General features: G+C 47.9%; 11 protein-coding genes across 11 annotated transcripts; 6 read left to right on the forward strand and 5 right to left on the reverse strand.

Moving 5' to 3' along the window:
* Window positions 1-812: 812 nt before the first annotated feature.
* Window positions 813-2,440, forward strand: ONS95_002366 (uncharacterized protein; the record flags this gene model as incomplete). Its single annotated transcript, XM_058495620.1, has 2 exons — window positions 813-972; window positions 1,086-2,440. The coding sequence occupies 2 exons, from the start codon at window positions 813-815 to the stop codon at window positions 2,438-2,440; spliced, it is 1,515 nt and encodes a 504-aa protein (XP_058354348.1).
* On the reverse strand, window positions 2,083-3,804 carry ONS95_002367 (uncharacterized protein). Its single transcript, XM_058495621.1, has 4 exons — window positions 3,552-3,804; window positions 3,283-3,455; window positions 2,249-3,218; window positions 2,083-2,194 (listed from the first exon to the last, which is right to left on the reverse strand). Exons 1-3 carry the CDS (start codon window positions 3,789-3,791, stop codon window positions 2,612-2,614), a joined length of 1,020 nt encoding a protein of 339 aa, XP_058354349.1. The 5' UTR covers window positions 3,792-3,804; the 3' UTR covers window positions 2,083-2,194; window positions 2,249-2,611.
* Window positions 3,805-4,032: 228 nt separating this feature from the next.
* Window positions 4,033-5,399, reverse strand: ONS95_002368 (uncharacterized protein). The gene is made up of 3 exons (XM_058495622.1): window positions 4,921-5,399; window positions 4,835-4,870; window positions 4,033-4,752 (listed from the first exon to the last, which is right to left on the reverse strand). The coding sequence occupies exons 1-3, from the start codon at window positions 5,104-5,106 to the stop codon at window positions 4,363-4,365; spliced, it is 612 nt and encodes a 203-aa protein (XP_058354350.1). The 5' UTR covers window positions 5,107-5,399; the 3' UTR covers window positions 4,033-4,362.
* Window positions 5,400-5,605: 206 nt separating this feature from the next.
* On the forward strand, window positions 5,606-7,045 carry ONS95_002369 (uncharacterized protein; the record flags this gene model as incomplete). Its single annotated transcript, XM_058495623.1, has 1 exon — window positions 5,606-7,045. One exon carries the CDS (start codon window positions 5,606-5,608, stop codon window positions 7,043-7,045), a length of 1,440 nt encoding a protein of 479 aa, XP_058354351.1.
* Window positions 7,046-7,287: 242 nt separating this feature from the next.
* On the reverse strand, window positions 7,288-8,692 carry ONS95_002370 (uncharacterized protein; the record flags this gene model as incomplete). Its single annotated transcript, XM_058495624.1, has 2 exons — window positions 7,288-8,521; window positions 8,601-8,692. 2 exons carry the CDS (start codon window positions 8,690-8,692, stop codon window positions 7,288-7,290), a joined length of 1,326 nt encoding a protein of 441 aa, XP_058354352.1.
* A 274-nt stretch (window positions 8,693-8,966) lies between these two features.
* Window positions 8,967-9,717, forward strand: ONS95_002371 (uncharacterized protein). The gene is made up of 2 exons (XM_058495625.1): window positions 8,967-9,037; window positions 9,123-9,717. The coding sequence occupies exons 1-2, from the start codon at window positions 9,026-9,028 to the stop codon at window positions 9,465-9,467; spliced, it is 357 nt and encodes a 118-aa protein (XP_058354353.1). The 5' UTR covers window positions 8,967-9,025; the 3' UTR covers window positions 9,468-9,717.
* Window positions 9,718-10,771: 1,054 nt separating this feature from the next.
* On the forward strand, window positions 10,772-14,360 carry ONS95_002372 (uncharacterized protein; the record flags this gene model as incomplete). The annotated part of the gene is made up of 6 exons (XM_058495626.1): window positions 10,772-10,880; window positions 10,936-11,277; window positions 11,400-11,888; window positions 11,939-12,743; window positions 12,793-13,374; window positions 13,427-14,360. The coding sequence occupies 6 exons, from the start codon at window positions 10,772-10,774 to the stop codon at window positions 14,358-14,360; spliced, it is 3,261 nt and encodes a 1,086-aa protein (XP_058354354.1).
* A 2,767-nt stretch (window positions 14,361-17,127) lies between these two features.
* Window positions 17,128-18,685, forward strand: ONS95_002373 (uncharacterized protein). Its single transcript, XM_058495627.1, has 3 exons — window positions 17,128-17,900; window positions 17,957-18,282; window positions 18,346-18,685. The coding sequence occupies exons 1-3, from the start codon at window positions 17,395-17,397 to the stop codon at window positions 18,552-18,554; spliced, it is 1,041 nt and encodes a 346-aa protein (XP_058354355.1). The 5' UTR covers window positions 17,128-17,394; the 3' UTR covers window positions 18,555-18,685.
* A 153-nt stretch (window positions 18,686-18,838) lies between these two features.
* On the reverse strand, window positions 18,839-21,861 carry ONS95_002374 (uncharacterized protein; the record flags this gene model as incomplete). Its single annotated transcript, XM_058495628.1, has 2 exons — window positions 18,839-19,398; window positions 19,476-21,861. The coding sequence occupies one exon, from the start codon at window positions 21,859-21,861 to the stop codon at window positions 20,254-20,256; it is 1,608 nt and encodes a 535-aa protein (XP_058354356.1). The 3' UTR covers window positions 18,839-19,398; window positions 19,476-20,253.
* A 28-nt stretch (window positions 21,862-21,889) lies between these two features.
* On the forward strand, window positions 21,890-22,834 carry ONS95_002375 (uncharacterized protein; the record flags this gene model as incomplete). Its single annotated transcript, XM_058495629.1, has 1 exon — window positions 21,890-22,834. One exon carries the CDS (start codon window positions 21,890-21,892, stop codon window positions 22,832-22,834), a length of 945 nt encoding a protein of 314 aa, XP_058354357.1.
* A 95-nt stretch (window positions 22,835-22,929) lies between these two features.
* ONS95_002376 (uncharacterized protein) lies at window positions 22,930-23,388 on the reverse strand (the record flags this gene model as incomplete). Its single annotated transcript, XM_058495630.1, has 1 exon — window positions 22,930-23,388. One exon carries the CDS (start codon window positions 23,386-23,388, stop codon window positions 22,930-22,932), a length of 459 nt encoding a protein of 152 aa, XP_058354358.1.
* Window positions 23,389-23,718: the final 330 nt, after the last annotated feature.

The raw sequence follows: 23,718 nt of genomic DNA on the forward strand, positions 1-23,718 counted from the left end.
ACATAAAGCTATTCATTGCCGCTCGAAACAGCCCAAGGTCTGAGGGACTGTGTCAGAGATCACGTGAATCTAGCATGTCAGCTGATCGTGATACAAATAATCTACCTACCTAGGTACCTAAGGTAGGTACAGTAGCTCCGCCAGTACATCTTCAACAATAGGTGCTCTACCGATTTCTGCTCATGTATAAATTCTGCGAATTGCATTTGTTTGGCAAGATCTCCGGTCTGCTGACACGTTTAGTGTTGATACCCCTGGACATCGCTTGAGATCGTCACCACAAATTAAAGTGCAGCAATATGCAATACATCAATTTATAACATTCGTCACAAAAACTTCTCGGTCTCGATTGTTGTGGAGGACAGCAAGCATTACATTGTTGTAACAAGAATGACTGAGCTGTATCAGTACAGACCCCTTCCGGACGGGAATCATATACGTCTCCTCTACCTCGAGCCTGCCACGAAAAATGAGGCAGGGAGATGCCAGCTCCAAGCAGTCAACCTAGACAACGCACCTCCTTTCGAAGCTCTATCATACTGTTGGGGATGTCCAGAGCTCGACTACGTAATCTCCCTTAGTGAGGAGAGATTTCTTAAACTCACATCCAATCTAGCTTCAGCACTCGTTGGAGTTCGGCACGAGACTGAAGTGAAAGTTCTTTGGGTAGATGCCATATGTATCAATCAAAATAATGTTGAAGAAAGGACGGAGCAGGTACAGCTCATGTCTAAATCTATGGTAGAGCTTTGCAAGTCCTCGTATATTTGGGACCTGCAACCAATGACTTGCCTGTGGCTGTCCCGCTGATAATGAAGGTGTTTAATTTGGCACTGCAGGAGGGAAGGAGTGATGATAGAGAGCAGCTTACGAAGAGGAAATATCCTTCTGCGAAAGACAACGAGGAGTGGGGGCTGCCGCCTCTTGATTCGCCTGAATGGGACAGTCTTATACGATTCTTCGGCCGTGAATGTGAGTGCCGCAAAAAGGTCTTATTATTGGATAGCTCCCTGCAATCATGCGAAGAGACTGTTTAATGCCTTGGGGAAAGCCTTTCAAGCGAATCTATTGTTGACACTTATCAGGGTTCGGGCGTGTCTGGATCGTTCAAGAAGTTCGCGTGGCATCCAATGCAATTGCTCTCATCGGTGACTACGAAATCTCTTGGATGATAGTCTATATCGAATCCAGCTGGTTTGCAACAAAGAATTACAAGCACTTGTCAGCAGGAAATGGTCACATCGGAATCGTCGCGTGGGCCAATCGAATCGGCTGCCATAAGTTGGACCGCAATGCCTCATTCCGTGTCCCTTTAAGCAGGATTATTAGGCAAATGCGTCCAAGTAAGTCGACTGATCCGAGAGACAAGATTTTTGCACTGCTTGGCATGGCTGAAGAATCGGAGAACTGTGACGATCCGAGGCTGAAGCCCTACTACTCGAAATCTCTCGAGCACACCTATCGAGACATTTCGCGGCTTCTGATTGACCACGAACGCAGTCTACAGATCCTTTCAGCTGTGGGTTGGGTACCTGACCCTCGTTCACCATTGAACTGGAGACAGACAAATAACGAAACGGAATTCGGGACTGAAACGTTATCAAGTATCGAATGGGGTCCACCTGATGAGAGTGTCATCTTTCCATCTTGGGTCCCAAGGTGGGATTGTCCAACAATTGCGCTTCCACTTGTCGATCGACGAGATCATGAGGTTTTCTTTCATGCTAGTGGAGATTACCCTTTGGGCTTAAGTCCCTCTGCTGACGCGAACACTCTGATCGTGAAGGGGCTAGAAATCGACGTAGTAGCACGTACAAGCGACGTCGAGTTTTCTAAATACATTGGATACGAATCTCATCAGACAGCAATTGATAGAGCTTGGCAGGAAATGGGTGACCGTGCTGCCATATATCCAGAGGAATACCGCCTGGATGTTTTCCACATGACCCTGACAGCAGGTTTGATGCTGAATCAGAAGGAAGCTGAAGGCGATGCGAACTATCGAGAGAACGTCAAAGCTTTTCGGGAAAGGATACCTAGATACAATAAGGCTCAAGACGAATCCCATACCAAGGTCCCTGACGACGACGATACTAAGGTCCCGAATATCGACGTTGATCCAAGACTGGTGGATACAAGCGAGGACAATGAGCTACTCATCGATACGGCAAGCGATCCTGACGTATATCTCCGTCTAGTGGAAGGTTATTGTTCGGAACGACAGCTTTTCATTACAAGGCAAGGATACCTGGGTTTGGGTCCTAAGGGCATTCGTCCCGAAGATACCGTTTGCATACTTTTTGGCGGCGATACTCCTTATATTTTGCGCAAGAAAGACACTTGTTGGAAGTTTGTTGGCGAATGTTATGTGTATGGTCTGATGAAAGGTGAGGCTGTAAGAGACTTCATGGGAGACGGAGACACTTTTATGATCCTTTGAGCGGAGGAGGGACGAGAGCTGGAGAATAGACTAATGGCGCAGGAACGGTATCGAAAGAGTCTAGTATCTAGGGTCTCAATGTCGAATTTCATCTTGACACCAACCTTGTCAGACCGTCACTCGTAACACGGGCTGGAACGGCAACACCCACAAGGATCCCTCCGCCACAGCTCATAGCTCTCCCCACCTGAACATTGCCCAACTGAAGCTCCCCTCCACCAGCGTCCACAGTCTCACTCCTCTGTCTCCCGCACTCGCTCCAACCCCAATATGCACTGGCAGCAGATGATCAAAACTCGGATGTGCAGCTCTAGCATCTTTCCTCTTCAACAGCTCCGCCATCTTCTCATCCCGCTCCTGTACGTCACCCTCAAACTCCACCGCCTCCCTCAGCGCCTCATCAAAAGTAGGACCATACCACATCGGCTCACCTTCAGTCCCGAATTGCATGTCTCGCAGATTATGCACAGCCATGCCCGACATGATCAGCACAATGCCTTCACTACGGAGTGATGAAATAGCGCGGCCGAGAGCTAGGTGCTGTGTAGGCGAATCAGACGCGAAGAGCGATACCTGAACGATAGGGACGCTGAGAGGGTTATTGACAGGGTCGAAAGCGACTTTGAAAGATGCCCAGACACCATGATCCAGGCCGCGGCGGGTTCCAGATGCCTCAATATTGTGTTTAGTGAGAACTTCGATGACGTGCTGAGCTAGTGGGAAAGAGCCCTTATTTGGATATGTCTCTTTATAGTAGTGGTCTGGGAAACCGTAGAAGCTGTGTACTATCAACAAAAGAACCAAGAAATAGGGGGTAAGCGAAGCAAATAGGGGCAACATACTCGTAAATCAACTCCGTTGTCTCGAAGGTATTGACTTCAACGGCATTCGGCTCTCCTTGCCAGTGAGCCGAGAAGACAACAACTGCCTTGGGCTTGACATTTTCTGTGATTTCTCGACCAATTTTCTGGAGCTGTGGGTAGACTGGGTGGTCTTTATCGTACATTATGTTCGGCTGTCACTTCGTTAGCGACAGATTTATGGGTCATGTCAGTTGCTCTCGGGTTATGACATGAACCATACAATTAACATGAAAGGACTTTCAACTTACACCCCCATGACTAAGGAAATACACAGGCGTTCTACTAGTCGTAGACATATTCGCAGCCTGAGGAATTTTGCAGTCACCATCTGATTCCTGAGCTATGGTGGGAGCCGAGCTGGAGAAAACGCTCGACGAGAAAGTGCGTAGAGAAGAAAGAAATGTTGTATTTGGAGAAAGAAATATGGCAAGTACTAGGACTAGTATGGTTGCCAGAAATACGAAAGAGCGGCAGGTTGGGACAGGCATTGGTATTACAAATGTAGTTGAAGTCTGTTGACGGTTGAGCGGAGGCGAGGCTGAGATTAAGTTCTCCAAATGAGTGGGGTGCCGGCTGAGACAGGGGCCAATTGTTCGTAAGAGGTGCTGGTAATCATCAGTAGGGAATGATGGGCCAATGAATCCTCAGCCTTGTGTGGGATTGTTACGTTGGGCTTTGGATATGAAATCGTATGTCTCTAAACAAATTTACGAGTTCGTGTGGTGACTTCCGATTTGCAAATGGCTTCTAATTCATTTCTACGTGCAACTAGGATTTGGTTTTCCGATTCTCACTGTGTGGGATATTCCTCTGTGGCTTTTGAAATATGTACCATCCAATAATAGCCGTGGCAATTGTCAATAAAAATACCAGCAATATTGTGTAGTTGTTCATCGTAGGTTGCTGTCCTTCGAGTCAGAGGGTAGGCTTCTCTCCGACAGGTGGTATCCTCTCATTCAAGTATTTTTCGACATCGTCAATCTCCTCCGGCAGAGCCGAATGCTCCAACCCCCTGGTCCCAGCATTAGCAAGTGCCGCGGCTCACATATAGCTTATCACTTACTTATACATCTTCAAATCCACCTTCCAGCCATTATTCTTCAAAACGCTGGCTGTCATCTGTCCCCACTCTGGCTTGATTAGCGGATCACTATCACCGTGACCCAAGAAGATTGTTGTATCCTTATTGGGACTATCGCTCGGTACGAATTCCTTGAGCTTATTATGCAGTAGAAGAAAGCTAGACAACCCGAATATACCGCCGAGCTTCGTTGGTGCTGTAATACCGGAAAAAATCGCCATGGCACCGCCTTGGGAGAATCCGCCGAGAACAATGCGGTTCGAGGGGATCCCAGCTTCGATTTCGGCTGCTATGAGAGTATGGAAATAATCGCGGGACTTGAGGATGCTTTTCTCGTCTCGGCGGGCTTCGAGGTCACCGAACTCAATCTATTGGGCAATCAGTAAATCCGCTTTCGGATGTATGGATTGACCGGTATGGACAAAAACGGACGGCATCGCGAGGCCTTACAATATCAAACCATGCTGGCATCTGCTTTCCAAAGTTCTGTAAATTGTTAGGTACACTTCAATGACAAGCTGAGTGAGTGAACGTACCACGGTAATTGGGATTGCGGGCGCATTTGGGAATATAAACTTGACCTCATCGAACTTTTGTCTGCGGCGCCAGTTCTCTGCGAGAGAAACCCATCCAGCGCCAGAGTCTCCAAGGCCGTGGAGCATTATTAATGTAGCGGTATGCTTTGTCGCCGCGGGGATGATGAGGGAGGTTGGCTTTGCCATTGTGGCTGCAGGTCGGTGTGTTCGTTGAGATGACGAATTGTATGATTGAACTTGTTCGGCACTCCGGATATAGTTCTTCTGTTGCAAACGGAGACTTTTCGTCAAGAGGTTGCTGATAATTGGAAGAAGCAACAGTTAATGAACCAGGAGGGGAAGAAGGTTGAGGAAGAAGGGAAGGTTGGTGTTGCAGAAAGTTGCAGTGGTCAGCTCCTTATCGCGCGCGCCCTTGTTTATTTGGATAAGGTTCAGCCAGTCTTCTGACTTCGAGCCTGAACCAAGAAATCATCATCCCATCTTTCTTATCACGAGTCGAGCGCGAGACCGGATCAAATCTATCTGCTTCTCATGACAACTTCTCCGATCCCGAGACTTCATTCCTTGCTCCTCCTCTAGTGCATATAACGGGTACCTATCCCTTTAAAGTTACCCCAATCAAAATTCTGTAAACAAAACAAATAAGGCATCAACATCCAAGTCGACGGAAGGGAGGGGCTTCAACATGTCAACAGACAGCCGACCACCAAGTCCCTCTGCCCTCCCTCCAATCCCATCTTCACCAACCTATTCATACGCCAGCACCGCCAACCCAATACCGAGCTCGTTCAACCTACCTCTTCCCCCACCCCCGCGCTCCCCACACGCCGTACTGACGAAAGCCGACCTCGAAGCTTCGCAAACAGCCTACTCGGACCTTCTCTCCTCCGCAAAAGCATACCGACTAGCCCTCGCCGCTCTCTCCGTATCCGCATCCACATTCGGATCCGCGCTGGAAGCATGCGCGCGACTGAAAGAGGCCCGCAGCGAAGCTATGCCTTCTTCCGCGGCGGGGTCCATGTCGAACAGCTTCTCCGCGAAAGGGAACTGCACGGCGGATAGCCTGATGGCAGCTAGTGGCGTGCATCAGCTCGTAGCGAACCACCAGCAGATTCTGAGCGAGACAGTGTACAGGAGTTTCGAGGTGCCACTGCTGCACGAGCTGGATCAGTGGAGGCGGCGGATGGAGGAGGAGGAGGTTGGGTATCAGAGAGAAGCGAAGACGATGAGTAAGGAAATTAGAAAGATGGAGAAGGAGGGTTTGAGGCTGCACAAGCAGCGGAAGAGGGATGTAGGGAAGTTTAGAGAGCATTTGGTGCAGTTGACAGGGAAGCTGGATCAGTTGACAGGCTTGAGTGGTGGACATAGTAGAGGATTGCTCAGGGATTGCCAGGAGATGAGTAAGGGGATCGTGGAGTGTAGTGCTGGGCTTGTGAGGGCTGAGGTTGACATTTTTGAGGCGCTGGCTAGGAAAGGCTGGAATGGAGGTGGTTTGGACGAGTTATTGGAGAAAGGGAGGGATCTATTTGCTAATGAGGAGCATGCTGGTATAGATGCACATCCAAATCACGCAGCGAAGATTTTCAGCATATTACCCCAGAATAGGAGTATTCTCGCCACAGAGGATAGCGAAGGTGCTCCGGGCATGCAACACGCCAGAAATGACAGTCTGTTGGTCGATGGCATGCCATATCAGAGTCTTGCGGGAGCAGTCTCTGGAGGTAGAGATGCGGATGTGAATAGTATTTTCTCGGAGAGGGACATGCCCAGTTCGGCGCTCTTGAACAGGCCGAGAGGTGTACGGCCATTTTCTCCTACGCCTGGAGAGCGAGTAAGAGATCCGCTGGAGGGCTATGGCAAGCCTGCTTTTGAAGTGCCTCAAGAGCTTGACGAGGAAAATCACGCGGATAAGAAGGAAGATAGAGTCGAATCGGCGTCTGCGAGGACGGTTGTACATGTTACGGAGCCAGAGGATGAGACGGCTATTATAGAGTCTGAGGATGAGACTGCGAAGTCCAAGGATAAAGAGAAGGAGAGAGAAGAAACGGAAAGTGAAAGTGGCCGAAGTGGAAGACAGAGGGAAAGAAGATGGAGTGTTACAGATGACGGTGCAGTGTCTGATTAGTTGGAATTGTCTAAGCGTGCATAGAATACCCCAAGAAGCATCGAACTTTCGATACTGCTTAATAGAGATTTTGCTGTTTTGGATCCGCAATGGACACATGTTTGGGTGGTTCTCATTTTCATTTCTCTCTGTAGACTACCATGATATTACATCTCTGCCATGATATCCTGCCCTGTGTCTCTACCTTCCTTTAAAACGCCGTGCTGTAAACATCAATCGAATGGTATGTTCCCCTTCCCTCCTTAGTTCCATGCAGCGTTGTCCTTGATGATGCCAAGGTAGCCGCCGATCAAGCTATCAATCCATGCCATAAATAACCAATACCACGTCGCATTCTTACTGTCGAATTCTCCCTGTTCATCTCGCGGTACCTCGGTACCGAAGATATCGGAAGTCAACCAGCCGATCAGGGGAATCATTCTGATAAGTCTTCTTTGCCAGGATACTTTGGGAGGGAGAGCTTGGTTGACAGGAAGCAATTGAATGCGTTTAGCGGTGGGGATTATTCGGCAGTACAGCTGGTCATCAGCTGATTCCTGTTGTGTTCGAATCCCGGTTACTGTGGCGGACGAGATGGTGGAAGCCACTGTACCGGTTTCTATGGTGTGAGACGAGGTATTGGAGCCGGGTGGAGAGAGTGAGCTTTCTCCTCGCCTGACCTCCCGCATAGATGGTGTGGTGAAGGATCTAGGGAGGGTGGAGGAGGGCCGTCTGGCAGATTGCATGTTGAAACCAGAACTAACACCCACACTTTGCGCCTGAAACTTGTTTCCTCCGGGTGTCCTTGAACTACCTCCGTTGATTGGAACTGGCTCGTCTGCTGTTGGCGGCACCCCACGGTAAAGTTCCGCATATATCAAATGGCCCATTATGGTTTGTGGTGATGATTCGATGGCTATTTCCGCCGCATCTGCTGACTCGAAAGTGACCTTGATCCAGTGCTCGCCGCCTGCAAATTTGAGAGCCTTCGCTTTCTCTTCCGCTGTCATGGGTTTCCGTCTAAGGGATGCCTGGTCTCGAAGGTCGCTCTTGAATCGCCGTTGTTCGATAGGCGCATCGCGAGGGTAGTCCTCGCAAATCCGCCCGGCCAACCTCTCATACTCTCTAATAACTGCATATTGCTGTGTCGAATCGAAACCTCGTAAAATAACCTCTGTTGGCTCCTTGGGGGAGCTCTTGGAAAAGCGCGATGAGGAGCCTGCATTGCCATCGGTTGTGATGAGTGCGCCTGAGCTGATGTTAGGCTGAGAGATCGAGGAGGTGAGAGAGGGTTTGCGCTGGGGCGATTCTGTATTCTCGGAGGCCTTTTGGGCAAGGAATGAGGAGAAGATCGCATCGGCGGCTGCTAAGGTCGGGTCCTCGCGCTTTGCTGCAGGTGTGCCTGTTCTCGATCTCGACCTCCTTGTTGACTTGCCAAATGAGCCTGTTTCGGGGACTGTTCTGCGCACGCGTGATACTGAAGGAGTGCCATCGATACTATAGTAGCTGTCGTTAGAGACGGAGAAGTCAGGAAGGGCGGGGATCTGGTGAGCCATCGCAGATGTCGATTGCATACCTGGGGTAGAGCACAGCATAAGGTCTTGTAACGCCGTCGTCGCCCACGTAGAGCTCATCGTCTGGAACGTTATGCAGGATAAGGGGTGCCATGGCAGCAGCTGAGAATGGATGCTACTTTGGGGTTGGATGTGTCGAGGGCAAGACAATGTGGATGCAAGGGATGAGGATTGAATGTCGGTCGCTAATTAGGTATTCACAGCCGGATAGATCAACACGTCCACGTCCCAAATAATTCTCTACGCGAAAGTCAAGTCAAGTCTCTCGCCGTAGCAACGCCGACAGGTCTTGGCAAAGGGGGTACAGGGATCCGCGCCAGGGGCCTTCTAGCGCTGTCCACTAACGTCATAGCTTCACCCAAAGCTCTTCCGAGCTGGACGACGTCTCAACGACATTCAACCTCAATTGAAGCCGCAATCAATCAAAATGTTCAGATTTGTGAGTACTTACGTTTGACATATTGTTTGCGCCATACTGGGAACAGAAGGGGGGGAAATGGGCTAACAATGCTCCCGAAACTCAGCACAAAACTAAGGATGTTATTACCCTCTTCCACAAGGCAAGCTCTCCAGCTTCCATGAGGGTCAACGCTCTCCTGAAGCAAGCTTCTGCCAATGCTAGCGAGCATGCCACCGAGGACCAAGCTAGCGATCACTCTGCGCAATTAAAGCCAAGTCGTGCCGAATTCGAGCTTGAAGTGACTGAGGAGCCTCCGACCCAAGATCAACTAAAGAGCATCCTAGAATATGTTGGAGCCCAGAAGACGAGCACAATCATCAAGGGCGCAAGGGATGAGGCAGATGCCATGAGAAAGTTGAAAGAGAATTCAGAGAGCTTCCAGACCCCTGTCGTATGTCTCTACTGGTGAATAGAATGGGATATTGCTAATGGTTGCTAGACGGTGGACTGGGCCAACGGAAGAGCTGTTGCTGGAGACAATGAGTCGGAGATCTTGAAGATGATCGAGAGTCTGCCAAAGTAAGAGGCGTAAGAGTTGATGATACCAATACCTTATAATTGTCTCTACAATATGTGAGGCGGGCTTGTGGAGGTGACGAGAAGCAAACCCAGCATAAACAGGCTGCGAACCCCGTAAATAAGGAAATTTCATTCTTGTAAATGCATGTCTTGTTGTTGTTTAATGTTATGCTTTGAATTTCTTAGAGCTGAAGGACGCCAGGCCAGATTGCGAGCTTCGTCTTCAGTTCATACTTGCACAGCCCTTTTGGCAGATACATTCGTCGAGTAACCAAGCTCGCAAAGTCTCAGCAATGCATTTTCTCTGGAACTGCGTCCCTGGTGATCCTTTGTGGCTGTATGCGTCTCCAGGTTGAATGCGAGACACACTTCTAAGCGCTCAATTGTGACGGTATGCCATGTTCTTTCAGGGTGTGGTTCAGCCTGTACACGTCAGCAAGGATGTCATCCAGAATGTCTGTGTGAGACAAAATATCAAGAGTCTCACTGTATAGATACTTTTTCATGATGTGATTATGCCGGAAAATCATGCTTGACTTCGTTGTATGTAACTGCTGTCGCAGAAACTGCATGTTGGTGGAACAGTCGAGCAGAAGAAAGGGTTTCCATTTGCCCTGGCTGTCAGGTTGGAAGCAGCCAGACCACCATATTACGTTTGTAACCTGTGCCGTCCTGTTCTATGCTGGAATTAGGCTGGGATTCTCTGGTGTCTACATGGTATATATCTTGGAGAGCAAGAAAAGAATCTCCCAGCCAGCGTCAAAGGTTTCAGGCAACGACTGCAAAGTGTCTCCTGTGTTTGGGAAGATTAAAACTACTCTTGTTCTTAGTTCAGGTGAATTGGGTGTCGCATTTTGAAAGCGAGCTTCTCAAGCTGGCAGAACAGAGGAGATTCACAGGAGAGGAAAGAGCCGACCATTAGCGCGGTTCGCGTCGTTCCTGTCCATACCTCCTCTTCGACCACGAGCAAAAAAGCGTCTCTTCGTGATCTCGACTCTACCTCTTCGCGATCTCGATCAGACCCGAACTCCTCCAACATCTCATTCTCACCTCATCTGCGTTCTTCAACACTGCGCAAACTTGACTTTACTTTCCTCTTCTTAGTCTCAACACCTCCTTTAAACTTGCTTGGTTGAGTTGGTCATCAGCTCGATCTGCTTTGCGATGTCTTTCAATCCTAACATTGCCAAGTCAATGGCTCCTACACCCTTCTCCCAAGAGGCCCCGATTGATGTCGGTCCACCACAAGTGCCTATCACCACCTCTCCCCTGAAGCAGCTTCGTGCTCCTCCAATTCCATTTGGTAAGTATCCCACATGTTTCACAATATCTCGCACAGCAGTTAATCATTGTCACAGTCCCACGTTCCGAGTCACTCTTGTCATCATCGTCGCCCCCCTCGGAGGTACTACAAGTGGAGTTCTACAATTGCCGTCCCGAAGCCCCAGCTATCTTCTCTACAAGATATGGAACTCGTGCGAAGCGCAGACTAGTCCAGCCATATCCTGCCCCGATCATCCGAACAAATGCTCTCGGCGATGTGGCTATCAAATCGAACCAGCTCTTGGAAGAATTTCCGGACGCTCAGAATTTTCTCAATGTGCCCTTTGACTGGCTTATACTCCACGATTTCTTCGATGGTTATGATCTCTGGGTAGAAGGTGCCACGTTCTGCTTCCATGTCATGCTTGCTATCTGCGGTAAGTAATATCAATCAGTCACCCTCGAATCAAGGCTCCAGAGCACTCTAGTACACAGGAGAGTAATCGAAGCGGTTCCGGATTCATTTTCAAGACTTAGTTCAATTCTAATGAAACCCCAGGAAAGAACATTACTCGACACGAAGAGCTCGCCCAAGTTAGCCACGACCAACGTCTGGAGATCGACAGGTTCGCCAACGACTGGGTCTGCTCGCACAGTGCTATTGTCAGAGCCAACCTCAAGGTTGAGAAGATGACAACGCTTTTCAACGACGTCGATCGTGCTGAGCTAATTGGAATGACTGAGGCTGAGATTACAATTCTAAACCAGGGTTTGGATTACCACAGACAGCACTATTTGGAATACTTTACTCAGTCAACGCGCACACCAATGGAACCTCGCTCGTCCTTCCCATATCATGATCAGCAAATGATCAATCAAGAAGGCTATGCTATTTCAGCACCAGATGTTTCTCTCAATCGGACCTCAATGGTACATCAAACTATGCCACAAGCACAGCGAGTCCGCCAGGATCCCATCTCTTTGGTGCCAAGCTGTGCAGCACAAGACCAGCAACTCGTACGGCGCAGTTCTTTCCAGGGACAGCAAGGTAATATCCCACAATTCTGTTCTGCGAAACTTTCCGAACTAATGTCCTAGCTCATCATCATGCCCACGGTTATAATGTTGGCTTTGATACTCGACGTCATATCACTCCAAATGTTCATCGGATCCAAGGATACGCCAACAACGTTCCAGGTGCGCATCGATCGCAGCGTCATCGAGGACTCTCGAACAGCTCCCAGAATGCTCGGGGTCGGGAATTCTCTTACATTTATTCACAGGGTAATAATCGAAGATATCCATCGGACATCGAAGGACATTCATCTGGAAACACACCATCGAAGGAACCAATCTATGTTCGTCAAAAATCACCTCTAATTCAGCATGCGAGTCATATATCCGCCGCAAATCGCGTTGTTTCTGATCCAGCACCGACAGTTCCCTTCTACTCTGCAAAGCGTTTAGGCGGCAGTGTTCGTCGGGTAATCTCCCCTTTGAATCGTGAGCGAAAGTTCCACAACACTCAGAGCATGTCCACTTCGCCAGTAAGCAATGGATACCCGAGAACACCTCGACGATATCCATCGGGATCCTCCCCTATTCAAGGTCCAAGAATCCTGCCTGTTAGCCCAATCAACTGCAAGCCACAAAGCAACGATGCTAGAATCAACGCCACGACTGAGAGAGAGTATCCTTGGATGGAGCATCATGATACCAACAACTCTCTGACACTCCATTACAGACCTGGTTGTCGGGACTACGAGAGCCTTCGTACTTTGCATATATCAGGCTTCCACGAAGCTATGTTTTATGATCACTTTCTAAAGGAGTCATTGGAGGAATGCGGCAAGGTCATCAGCATCCACTACCTTCCTCTTGGTGCACCTCGCGCTTTTGTCACGTGAGCAAACTCGCCTTAGGATAGAAGACATAGACTAACAGATCTACAGATTCGTTGAGAGTAGCTCGGTACAAGCTGCCATCCTCCGGTATAATCAAACAGTCTTGCCCTCCGGTCACAAGCTTAGCGCAGGAGTGCCAAATAATCTGGATCGGCCGCGAGCAGGTAGTAACGCAAGCCAAAGCTACCGCAACGGGCAGTACAACTCGTCAAGAGATTTCGAACCTCGCTCCAGACGCCATTCGTTCCGCAATTATTTAAATGGCTACCATACTGGAACCAGCAGTAGGCGTCCATCCGTTGTTCAGAGCCCCAATACTCCTCCGAGTCTTCTTGTAGACCAGCTCCGATCCACAATCAACGAAGTGGTAAATCACCAATCAGCTCTAGAGCGTCATGTATACATACCTCTGGGACGTATTGACAATATTCAAAATCTTACCAAGGCGGGCAATGGGGTGGTTGGAATCCAGCAGCCAATTATGGGCCAAACTGGGAACAATACAAAGGAGAACGTCTCGCCAAGCAAGAAGGCAGCATCACAAGTAAACAGAGAAAACGTGTCTCCGAGAAAGAACACAAGCAACAAGAAGTCTAGCTGCAAGCACCAGAAGGGCTCGAAGCAAAACACGTAGGTCATATCTCTGCTTTCCTGCACTTCCAGGCGACTGACACATCCATAGCTCCACCCGACCTACACCAGCTGTCACTCCGGTGAAGTCCAATTCGGTTGCTGATCTCAAGGAAGTCAAAAAACTTCATATCTCTACCGAGTTACTCAAGTCGTCAATTGGTAACGGGCCCCGAAAAAATCCTCGTAACGATGTCAAGAAGAATAGCTTCAAGCCCAAGAACCTGCACGACTCGTCCAAGAGTGATGGGTCGTTCAATACAGACAGCACTTCGGATGCTACTCTCTCACCACTTGACTCCAGGCCAATGACACAAGATATTTCCTTCAGTGCCGGGTCGGGCCGCAAGCACTCTCAAGCTTCCTCCGCGAAGATCTCTAAATCTCGAAGCGCAGTCGATGTACCTAGCCTTGCAAGAGCAATTACCAGTAAACTCAAGTCCAAGACGAACAACAAGTCTCGAGGACATAAGCAGAACCCCAACATATTGGATGAGCAGGTAAAGACTGCTGTTGAAGATACAGTCGAAGCTCCTAAGGAAGTTGAGACAGAGGACAAGAAGGATAAGGGAGCAGTAATGGGCTATTCAAAGAAGGCCAGTGGCGTCTCTATAACCAGCAATCATTCTTTGAGAAAGGCTGATGGAGCTTTGGCGCAAGCTGTCACAAATGAGCTTTGTGTCTCTGCATCTTCTCCAGAAGTGAAGAGCATGGGAAGCAAGGGAAAGTTGGAAGACCCTACATTGGGCATCGATGCTGTCAATCCATCTTCTATCAGCCCCGAGATTCTTTCGCCTCAGATCAACGACAAGGAATGGCCATCTCTTGCCAAGTCTCAAGTCATGCCTTCGGATGTTGAGCGTCTTCCGCCACCTGTCATGGGGCCGTTGACCAGCGTTCCTGCAGGCAACAAGAAGTCTACTAAGTCTGCCGTTCCTGCCGTGGCTGTCCCGCGTGCTTTTGAGACGCGCCTTCAGCAGCCGTAAGTCGTAAGATACCCCAGCTTTTGGAATAGACACCATTTCAATAGCTAATCTACCTTAGGCTGCGAGGATATGCACTTGGTCGTGAGGTTGGCACTGAGACATGGCCGTTTGTGAGGAAGTGCAAGGCGAAATAACATGATAATGGCGTCTGGTTTTCTTTTGACTAGCTGCAGCAGGATCCAGACCATATTGAGTCTCGGAATGGATAGCATGATTGGCGTTGGCTGAATGGCGGGAAACACGTACTAGCAAATTTCCAGTCCCATGAGCTGGCATTTGAAACATAAATATCAATGAATAAAGAATGAATGAAGTCTTGTTTGTAAGTGAGCTACGATACTTTCTGTATTTGCTCAATGTACAAGTGTGCTGTGCATGAATACTTCCTATGAAGACATGTCGTTTGAGTTTGGCTTTCGGTCTACAGTATAGCTATCCGGTCTTTAAACGTGATTGCATCAAGTATGTAAGATCCCAATAATCTTCGAGCTGCCGAGGCAGCTCCAATAAGGCTAATCAGGCAATGAATTCACAATTCCGGTGGCTCCAATGAAAGTCGTGTCTTGTATGGCTTCCAAAAGTTTCCATCCATGATTTTGAGTTTGCCGGGGAGCAAGAGGCAGGGGATTGATTGTATTAGGGCAACTGTTAGTGGCGGTCAATTTTTTTAGTCGATGGATTTCCATAGAGAAGCATAGAATCCAAATATCAGAAGTGAGGCACTGGTGGGTGGAGGGTCGACAAGTTCCGTGTTGGTCCAACCTGGAAAGTAAACAATACACCACCGAAGTCAAATTCCCAGAAGCGAGCCTGAGAAACGAATGAGGGAAAAATAGAACTCCATGTCTCAATAGTCCTAGAGAGCCAATGCATACGAAAGAGAAAGTAAAAGCTCAACAGGTTGGATCTAGCCCAGCACAACCGATCTAGCTCTGGGAATCAAACTCTGCAACCTGGCGAAGTAGGACTTTCAACTTCTGAGAAGGATTGAACCCTGGTAGCGCTGCTTCGTGGTGGTTCACCGCCACGGAGAATGTTAGGATAGAAGAGCTGAGCTCAGAATTTGTGTCGCTTTGTCGGTGGGCGACACATTGCTGCGGTTGGGGGCAGAAAACCGCTTGCTTGGGCATTTATATGGTAGGATCTGGGCGGAGGACAGTCGCAATGGCGGGATTCGCGTATTTGGGAACCCACTTTATTTGCTCCATGGATTAATACTGAGACAACTTGGTGTTGCCCTGGCGATTACAGGATGGAGGAGATGTGAGAATGTAAGAAATGGCTGTTGGACCAGGTGCAATAAGTATTCAGTCCTGTGACATTGACGTCCTTCGAAGTGAACAGGTGGTTTTCCCCATGATTTGGACCTTCCGACTTCAAATGGGCGGTCACTATCTGTTCTGGGTGGCAGCTCTGAACCTCAAATGGACAAGTCTATATTCGGCAATCAGGACTCAACTCTCCTGGTCCTTCATCTGTACAACAAATCAGTAATTTCTACACATGAGAAATTGAAAGTGGTGGATGCTGAAACACCGATGCAATGGCAATGGCTGCTGCTGTGAAACTGTGACAATGTATCATCTGTAGATTAGAACAATACAATGCAGAACTTTGTTATATCGTATCTGGAAGTGTTGCTTAGGATCGTATCAATGGCGTCGTGTCAAGAGCTTTTTCATGCCCTGAGTTCTCTGATTCACTCGGAGCAGCTACCATGAGTCTCGTAAGCAATAAGCCTTCAGGAAACCACTTCAACAATGCACGATCTTGGCTATCTCTGTAACTAGGTCACAGACAGGAGTCTCTTCGCACACAACGAACGCTATCACAATGTTGATCTAAGGTCTAGCTTGCTGGCTATATTCATCTTCATAATAAACGAAATGTCGTTAGTAGAAGGCATAATGATATTTTCCTTCCCACACTTCTGCTGAATCTGCTCTAGGTAGCGTTGCAGACTACACGGAACCAGTGAGTCCTACCTGGCTAGATGGCTTCCCTGAGTCAAGATTATTCTGAAGCGTGGCCCAAGTGAGAAAGTCTATGTACATGTACTACAGTTGTCGTAACCTGAAGCCCCTGAAACCCGATTCGCCAAGGACGAGCTTCTTTAAAAAGTCATCTAGGTTTGGCAAGAAAGCAGCAACCCAAATCTACCCGACAAAAGCCACTACTTCGGTGGTCCGAATGTCGAACTCCGGTTCTTCACATTGATAAGGACTAATGCAATCACATTTAATAAAGATTCTGGGGAGAAGATTATGTGTTAAATTCTCAGCTTTAAACGAAAAGCTGACATGTTTAGGCAATGCAATTCAGAGAACTGATAACATACTAGTTCGAAGATGAAGGACCGTGTTGATATTGGAAGAACGATCTCATTGGTCCTCAAAGACTTGGGTGCCCCAAAAATCAACGACTACTCGACTGATGTTTCAAGACACAGGATCGATGATATATATGGCTCAGTAATGAGCCTTGAGTAGTCCTCACCCAATAACAAAGTGACAATAACAAAGTGAATACTGCTGGCGTGAATGCCAGACTTCAGCACACATGTCGCTAAGACACTATTCTTGAATGTCTAGTTTCGGCTATGAGTGCCAGCACAGGCTAGGCCTACAAGGATGGTCAAATACCTCTTGCCCGTGGATATTTCGCTCATCAAATACATCAACAACCCATGTTACTACGATCATTGCAACATCTCCTCAACACTGTTTATATTTCAATAGCATCATCTGGCTCTTACTGTTTGCAGTCTATCACTAATTTCTCTCTCCTGCTGCAAGTGCCTTGACCTATTTCAGCTTCAGCTACAACAGTCAATTCAGTTCAGCATTTCCTAAAGGCCTTCAAAGCACTCTCATCTCCAACATCATCTTAAATCATCTTTCAGTATTACCTCAATGTGACTTGGCAGTCACCTTCATCAGCCGCTCCCTCTCTCCAAATAACTTCTGGAATTTACGCACCCTTACCCCCAGTGAACTTCGTTCACGGTGGAACCTCCGACCACGCCGACGGAACAATGGCCTCATCTCGCATCCGGAAAAAGTATCTACAGTTCCCTAAAACCGTATTTGGACTAAGATGCTCTCAACATCGGGCCAAGAAGATGTGCCATGTCTTTCGGTACTACAAAGGACGAGGACATTCAGGAGCAACCAAAGAGAAACTGCTCGAAATTCTTGTTGAACTTGAAGATGAATTGCCAAATCAGGAAGTTGAGATAGTCAAAAGCTGGCTAGAAGCGGATCGGTCAGTTGGGGCACTTGGAGATCAGCTAGATGTTGCGCGGGGAAGGTATCCTGGAGCTGAGTGCTGTGTTTGTACCGACTCCTTCCCTCAACATCGGTTCCCCAACGTCACTTCGACATGCGACCATGGGCCAACAGTCTGCGAGGATTGCATTAAGCAGAGCGTTAATACCCAGATTATGCAAGTGGCTTGGGACAAGATCAAGTGCCCAGAGTGCTCTGAGGCATTGCAGTACGATGTTGTCAAGAAGTGGGCTTCTAAGAAATCGTTTGAGAAGTACTACGATCCTCTGATGACGCTCTAAGAGACCAATATGCTAATATAGTAAACAGGTATGATGAAAACTCTGCAAAATCGGCAATGACAGAGCTCACTATGTGTCTGGGAGCCAATTGCGGTTCAGGTCAGATCCATGATGGTGGAGATGCTCAACCAATCATGACTTGCAATGAGTGTGGCTTCAAAACCTGCTATACTCACAAGATGCCATGGCATTCAGGACAGACTTGTAGACAGTACGAAATAGACAGAAAAGAGAGGATGGAGCAAGAAGCAGCCTCAGAGAAGTTCATCCGCGAGAAATTGGCAGCCAAGACCTGTGCTGATCCTTCCTGCGGTGCCCGCATTCAAAAGAGAGGTGGCTGCGACCATATGTCGTGTAAGATCGCCCTGTACCCTCCTTTCTTATTTTTATAAGCTAATTTTTCGACGAAGGCAACAGATGTGGTTATGAGTTCTGCTATGTGTGCTTGGCTCCTTGGCAGAGAATCATACTCGAGGGAAACACAGCTCATTCTCCGAGTTGCAAGCATCACACCAACAATCTTCCGAACATTCGTTACTAGTCAGAGGAAGAAACCGATGACAACGAAGTTCTCGAATAGAACCTTAAAGTGTAAGGGTAGGGCTCTGTTCTGCGTGTACTATTAGTTGCGCCGCTTTATGCTCTCTGCGTTGGTTTTATTCCTCACAAACATTGCAAATGTCAAAAATCGGCGGACAACTTAGTGGAAAGCAGCCTGAGCTGCGCAATACTCTTTGGCATGGGTTTCACAGACACATCATGATTACAAGTATGGGGGGAAATGAGGATAATTGCACATATACTACTCAAGGTCATTCAATGCTGGGGGTACGGGAGATCTGGCGCAATAGACATTTACAAAGGCTGATCCAAGCCATATCTCTATAATACATAAAACATATCAGATAGGCTCTAAATTCGAAATATCTGTTAACCTCTCTTCAGAGATTACTCTCGCTTAATTCCCGACTATACTAATTCCTGATACCTATCATTGTCGCATGGAAAAACCTCTTACCAAGACTAGCACCAAACAAGAATTACCCCGTGCGCAAATAGAACATAGGATGAAATAACGCAGAGTGAGCAATGGACATCTTCCCGAGTCGCTGTGTGCTGCATCATCATGGGGCGGCACTCAGGCACTGAAAGACACAAGAGTTTTGTTTTCGTGCAAGTAATGGGATGGGTGTATCGACCAAATACCTCTCCCAAATTGACCTTGAAATCAGTTGGAGCCATTCCGCTTCATTCGTTCCATCTTCTTTCCGCTTCCAAATGGGGTTTCTGCATATTTCCTCGCACTTCCCGAAGATCTGTTTCTGTATGAGAGATCATTACATATCATAATCATCGCCATCCAATCTGGAGCGAGCTTAGCGCGCCTATAATTCGAAGCAGGTAGATTTTAGGTGCAAGCATCGCAAGCGTGATTGGGCGCATCATCATCCGACTTTTTCTCTTTGGCTTCTGTTGCAACAGTCAACAAACTTATGTTGGCAAGAAAGCTCTCGCAAAGTCATAGAGGAAGAGAAGGTATGGTTTACCTTCTCTGGGCAAGGCATCAACCGCCTTTCTTGTCGGTAAAGCTCCACAACGCTGGAGCTGTGTAACAGCGTACTGCTTCAAAGAGGAATTTCCTCTTCCAGATCAGCAATTCAGACTCACATTGTCTTTCGGTGTTGGCGATGGACGATCTGCTTTTTGAAGACGGCAAGGACTTTTTCGAGGACTGGGAGTGTCCATTCTGCGAGTGGACGACCGAAAATTGACGGTGAGGAGGTCGAGAGGCTGCCGGCTTTTTGGCCAAGCCGACAGTTGTTAGGTGGTTCTTTTGGCCGTGTCTATGTGAGGGAAAGGATGGAGTATTGTTGGTTGCTTATGAATAAGTCAACTTTCGACGTTGGTGGAATGGAGGATGAAGGTTCGAGGTTGACCTCAACGGCTTAATGGTTCTTAAAGGTAATGATAGCAGTATGAAAACAGCCCTATCTGTCCAGCTGTATGAAGCGATATTGTAGGCAGCTAGTCTTTATTTGGATCTTCAAAAGGTTGTAAGTGGTGAAATACTGTGCTTGCACGATGGATTTCCAAGTCACTTGACCAACTTAGACTATTGTAATATCCCAAAGAGGCGTGTTTCAAGTCGTTGCTGATCGCAGTCGGCTCTGAAGATCACGATCACCCGAAGCAGAAAATCGAGGAAAGGCAGTGGGTTGAGGAACAGAAGGCACTCTAGTGCTTCTGCATAGAAATGCAAGAAGAATGAAAGTGACATGAGGCTTATAAAAGGTTTTGAGAGCAGTAATGTGAAACACTATGCCACTATCTGAGCCTCCAATTTGCCATCTCCTTCTCTAGCTTCTCCCAGGCTTGCCAAGCCCGGTGGGCATGAGCTGTAGGCACTTCATCTCCAGGTTCAACCATCGTCCTTGAGAATAGCTCCATGCTCACCCAGCCTTTGTATCCCAAACCTTCAATGATCGCACGCGTGACAGCCAATACAGGAAGATACCCACCTTCCTCAAATGCGAAAAGCCTCGCGTTTCTAGACCAGCTCATCCTCGCTGGTTGGTCTGCCGCGTAGAAGGCATGCCCTTCAACCAGCGGGTCGCGCATCTTCTCTGCATCCCCGACTTGAATATAGAATACTTTCTTCACATCAACCCTCTTGATCAACTCTTCCAAACTCTTCTTGATATCCTCGTCTGCATTTGGTGTCTTTCCAGACGAAGCTGCTGGGTCTCCGTATACTCTCCCTGAAATGTTGTATGTGTCAAGGCACATCCCAAAGTTCGGCCTGTCCACCTTCTCCACAAGATCCCACCCCTTCTGCCATGTATCAAAATATGTACTCCAGCATAAATCCTCATATGCGAATTTGATAACGGGCGATTCTTGCAGTCCCATATCAGCCACCTTCCGCAAATCCCCCACCACTACATCGAGATCCCCAGTAGTCTTGTCTTTGCCCAAGAAACTCGCAGGTATTTGTATGATATCCGTCTCTAGGATCTTCGCAATCTTGAACCAAAGCTTCATCTTCTCGATCTTTCTAGCATGCTCTTCACGATCGAGCAGACCCTCATAGTGTAGAAAAGGCTGGAGACCAATGATCTCAAGGCCTCTTTCATCACAAAGCTTTCGTATCGTGTGGGCAGCGTTCAACTGTGCTTCTGAGGAGGGATTTTGGTCTGCGGATATGCCACTCTCTTCACGGGCTAGATATTCGAGATCCTCAAAGAATATTTCGATGCCAGTTAGGTTGAAGGCTCGAGCTTGGTCTAGCTTGTACGGCAGCTTGTGTACCCAGGCTCGACCCAAGGACATAGAGGCTATGGCAGGCTTGTAGGACATCTTCGATGAGGTTATTCTTCCTATGCTTGATATGTTGACGGAGGTCGAACGTCGAACAAGGGAGAGGAATTGAGGTCTAATCAGCCCCTCTGCATCGGAGAAGCTCAGGGCTTTTGAGGTCCACCATCCCCGCAGTTTGAACCTACGGTGATGACCAATTGAACATATTTTTACGGTTTCTCTGCATGGAGAGCATCTTGGAACCTGGAGTTGCGTGTTGGTTGGGCCGTTGCAGTCGGATAAGGATTCAGACGAAGCGGATGAAAACTTTGGCCATTTCGCTTGCCAAGCCCCTTCCGTAGACGACCCCTCATCCGCAGCTTTGGGCGTTCTCGTGACAACACAAATAATGTTCTTGGAATATAAAGACTTTCGTTTATCATTGTCTCGGAGACCTCGTTTTCTGTTTCTCTCCCTCAAAACTGGTTTCAAAGGACATATTGAACGATCAAGGAAGCGGTTCAACAGTTTCCCCATCATCTGAGCATTTTGAAGCTTGCATTTATTTACTCCAAACCGAAGCTTCATACGAGTCCCTTGCTTTGGCAAATTCGACGGAGTTCCAACATTCAGCATTCATTTGACAACGATAAATAATCTCAACATGTCCACCTCAGCACCAGTCACACCAGATTCGTCACATCTCGAAAGAGTGAACTATCTGTTCGGTCATCCAATTGCTCACTCCCTTTCACCACTCCTTCACCAGACAGTCTACGACAACCTGAAGTTAAAATGGTCACAACTTCCTCTCGACTCGACTGATATCCCTAACTTTCTTCGCCTCACTAAAGACCCAAAGTTCTATGGAGCATCAGTGACAATGCCTCACAAAGTGGCAATCATTCCTCATCTGGACGAAGTCACTCAGGAAGGCAAAGATATCGGCGCATGCAACACCATTTTCTTCAAGGAGAAAGATGGAAAGCGGGTCATGTGCGGTACCAATACTGATTGCTTTGGAGTTCGGGACGCCTTCCTTCAGAATCTGCCCAAAGGAGCAAGCAAAGACTTGTATCGTGGACGACCAGGTCTTGTCATTGGAGGAGGAGGAGCTTGCCGATCTGCAGTATATGCACTGCATAAGTGGCTTGGATGTAGCCAAATCTACCTTGTAAATCGGGACGATTCGGAAGTTGAAGCTGTTCTATCAGACTGCAAGAAAGCTGGATTTGGAGAGTCTTTGGTACATGTCAAGACTATTGAGCAAGCCAAAGACCTAGCAGCACCAGGGGCAATCGTGGCCTGCATACCAAACTTCCCTCCTAAGACTCCGGAGGAGATTCGGGCGAGGAATGTGATTGAATGCTTCCTTGGAAAGGAGGACAAGGGTGCGATTTTGGAGATGTGCTATCATCCTACACCTTACACGGAAATTGCAGAAGTGAGTGAGAGATTGGGCTGGCAGGTTATCTTGGGGACCGAAGCCATGATTTATCAGGGATTAGAGCAAGATAGGCTGTGGACTGGGAAGGGTTTGACAGAACTGCCTACGAAGGAGGTCCATCACGCTATCGCTGCTGCTTTGGAGGCTCATAAAAAGCATTGACTGAAAAATGTTGTACTTTTATTATATAATCTTACCCAATTTTGGGCATCGATCTCATTTGATGCATTCATACAAGAAACTCGCTTCCGTCCTCCTCACACTTTTTCCTTCGTCTTCATGTGCTCCAAACAATACTCAATCGCAACCTTATACCCAAAAGTCCCCAGACCACACACAACCGCCGCTGCCTTATCACTCAACCAGCTCTTCTTTCTGAAATCCTCCCTCGCATGCACATTACTTATATGCACCTCCACGAACGGGATATCAACTCCTAGCAACGCATCTCTTAACGCAATACTGTAATGCGTAAATGCTGCTGGATTGATCACTATAGCATCAACACCTTCTGTCCTTGCTTGGTGGATTCGATCGAGTAGGGCACCTTCCCAGTTTGTTTGGAAGAATGACAGTGTTGCGCCTGCTGCGGTGGCTTGGGCCACGGCGCGAGTTTCGATGTCTGAGAGGGTATCGGAGCCGTAGATTCCTGGTTCACGTGTTCCGAGGAGGTTGAGGTTGGGACCGTTAAGGAGGAGAATTTTTTTGGCTGGCATTTTCTTGGTTTGTAGATTTCCCGATGAGCTGTGCTTGGCGCAGGGTGTCTGCTGTTCCTTTGCTTCAGGTGGACGATTTAGCTGGCAAAGTGCCAATTGACCAGTGCCCTTTCCAATGTAGTCAATGGGCAAAAGATTAGTTTCAAAATGTTCTATGTTGTGGACAATATTCTATAGACAAAGACATCATTTTTGCCCAGGAGCTTCAATTAAGCACTGAGAGGTTGGTTGAGGTGGGGGAGGGGCAAGAGGCGGCTGAAGTTTTAAGCGGAAGCTGGGGAAAGCGTTCTAGAGCTTTCATGCCAATGAAATCCAAGCATAGGCATTAAA

Source organism: Cadophora gregata (assembly GCF_030347475.1).
Source record: "Cadophora gregata isolate MNR1 chromosome Unknown scaffold_11, whole genome shotgun sequence".
Taxonomy (NCBI): domain Eukaryota; kingdom Fungi; phylum Ascomycota; class Leotiomycetes; order Helotiales; family Ploettnerulaceae; genus Cadophora; species Cadophora gregata.

What these genes read in the sequence shown, in the direction of transcription:
- ONS95_002367 (XM_058495621.1), bottom strand. Translation starts at nt 3,791, where the DNA reads ATGCCTGTCCCAACCTGCCGCTCTTTCGTATTTCTGGCAACCATACTA. An exon ending in ATTTCCTTAGTCATGGGGGT is followed by an intron (nt 3,456 to 3,551) that starts GTAAGTTGAAAG and finishes ACGAAGTGACAG; the next exon opens with CCGAACATAATGTACGATAA. An exon ending in ACAACGGAGTTGATTTACGA is followed by an intron (nt 3,219 to 3,282) that starts GTATGTTGCCCC and finishes GATAGTACACAG; the next exon opens with CTTCTACGGTTTCCCAGACC.
- ONS95_002368 (XM_058495622.1), bottom strand. Translation starts at nt 5,106, where the DNA reads ATGGCAAAGCCAACCTCCCTCATCATCCCCGCGGCGACAAAGCATACC. An exon ending in CCGCAATCCCAATTACCGTG is followed by an intron (nt 4,871 to 4,920) that starts GTACGTTCACTC and finishes AACAATTTACAG; the next exon opens with AACTTTGGAAAGCAGATGCC. An exon ending in TGCCAGCATGGTTTGATATT is followed by an intron (nt 4,753 to 4,834) that starts GTAAGGCCTCGC and finishes ATTGCCCAATAG; the next exon opens with ATTGAGTTCGGTGACCTCGA.
- ONS95_002373 (XM_058495627.1), top strand. Translation starts at nt 17,395, where the DNA reads ATGGCCTCATCTCGCATCCGGAAAAAGTATCTACAGTTCCCTAAAACC. An exon ending in TCTAAGAAATCGTTTGAGAA is followed by an intron (nt 17,901 to 17,956) that starts GTACTACGATCC and finishes TATAGTAAACAG; the next exon opens with GTATGATGAAAACTCTGCAA. An exon ending in TGGCTGCGACCATATGTCGT is followed by an intron (nt 18,283 to 18,345) that starts GTAAGATCGCCC and finishes CGAAGGCAACAG; the next exon opens with ATGTGGTTATGAGTTCTGCT.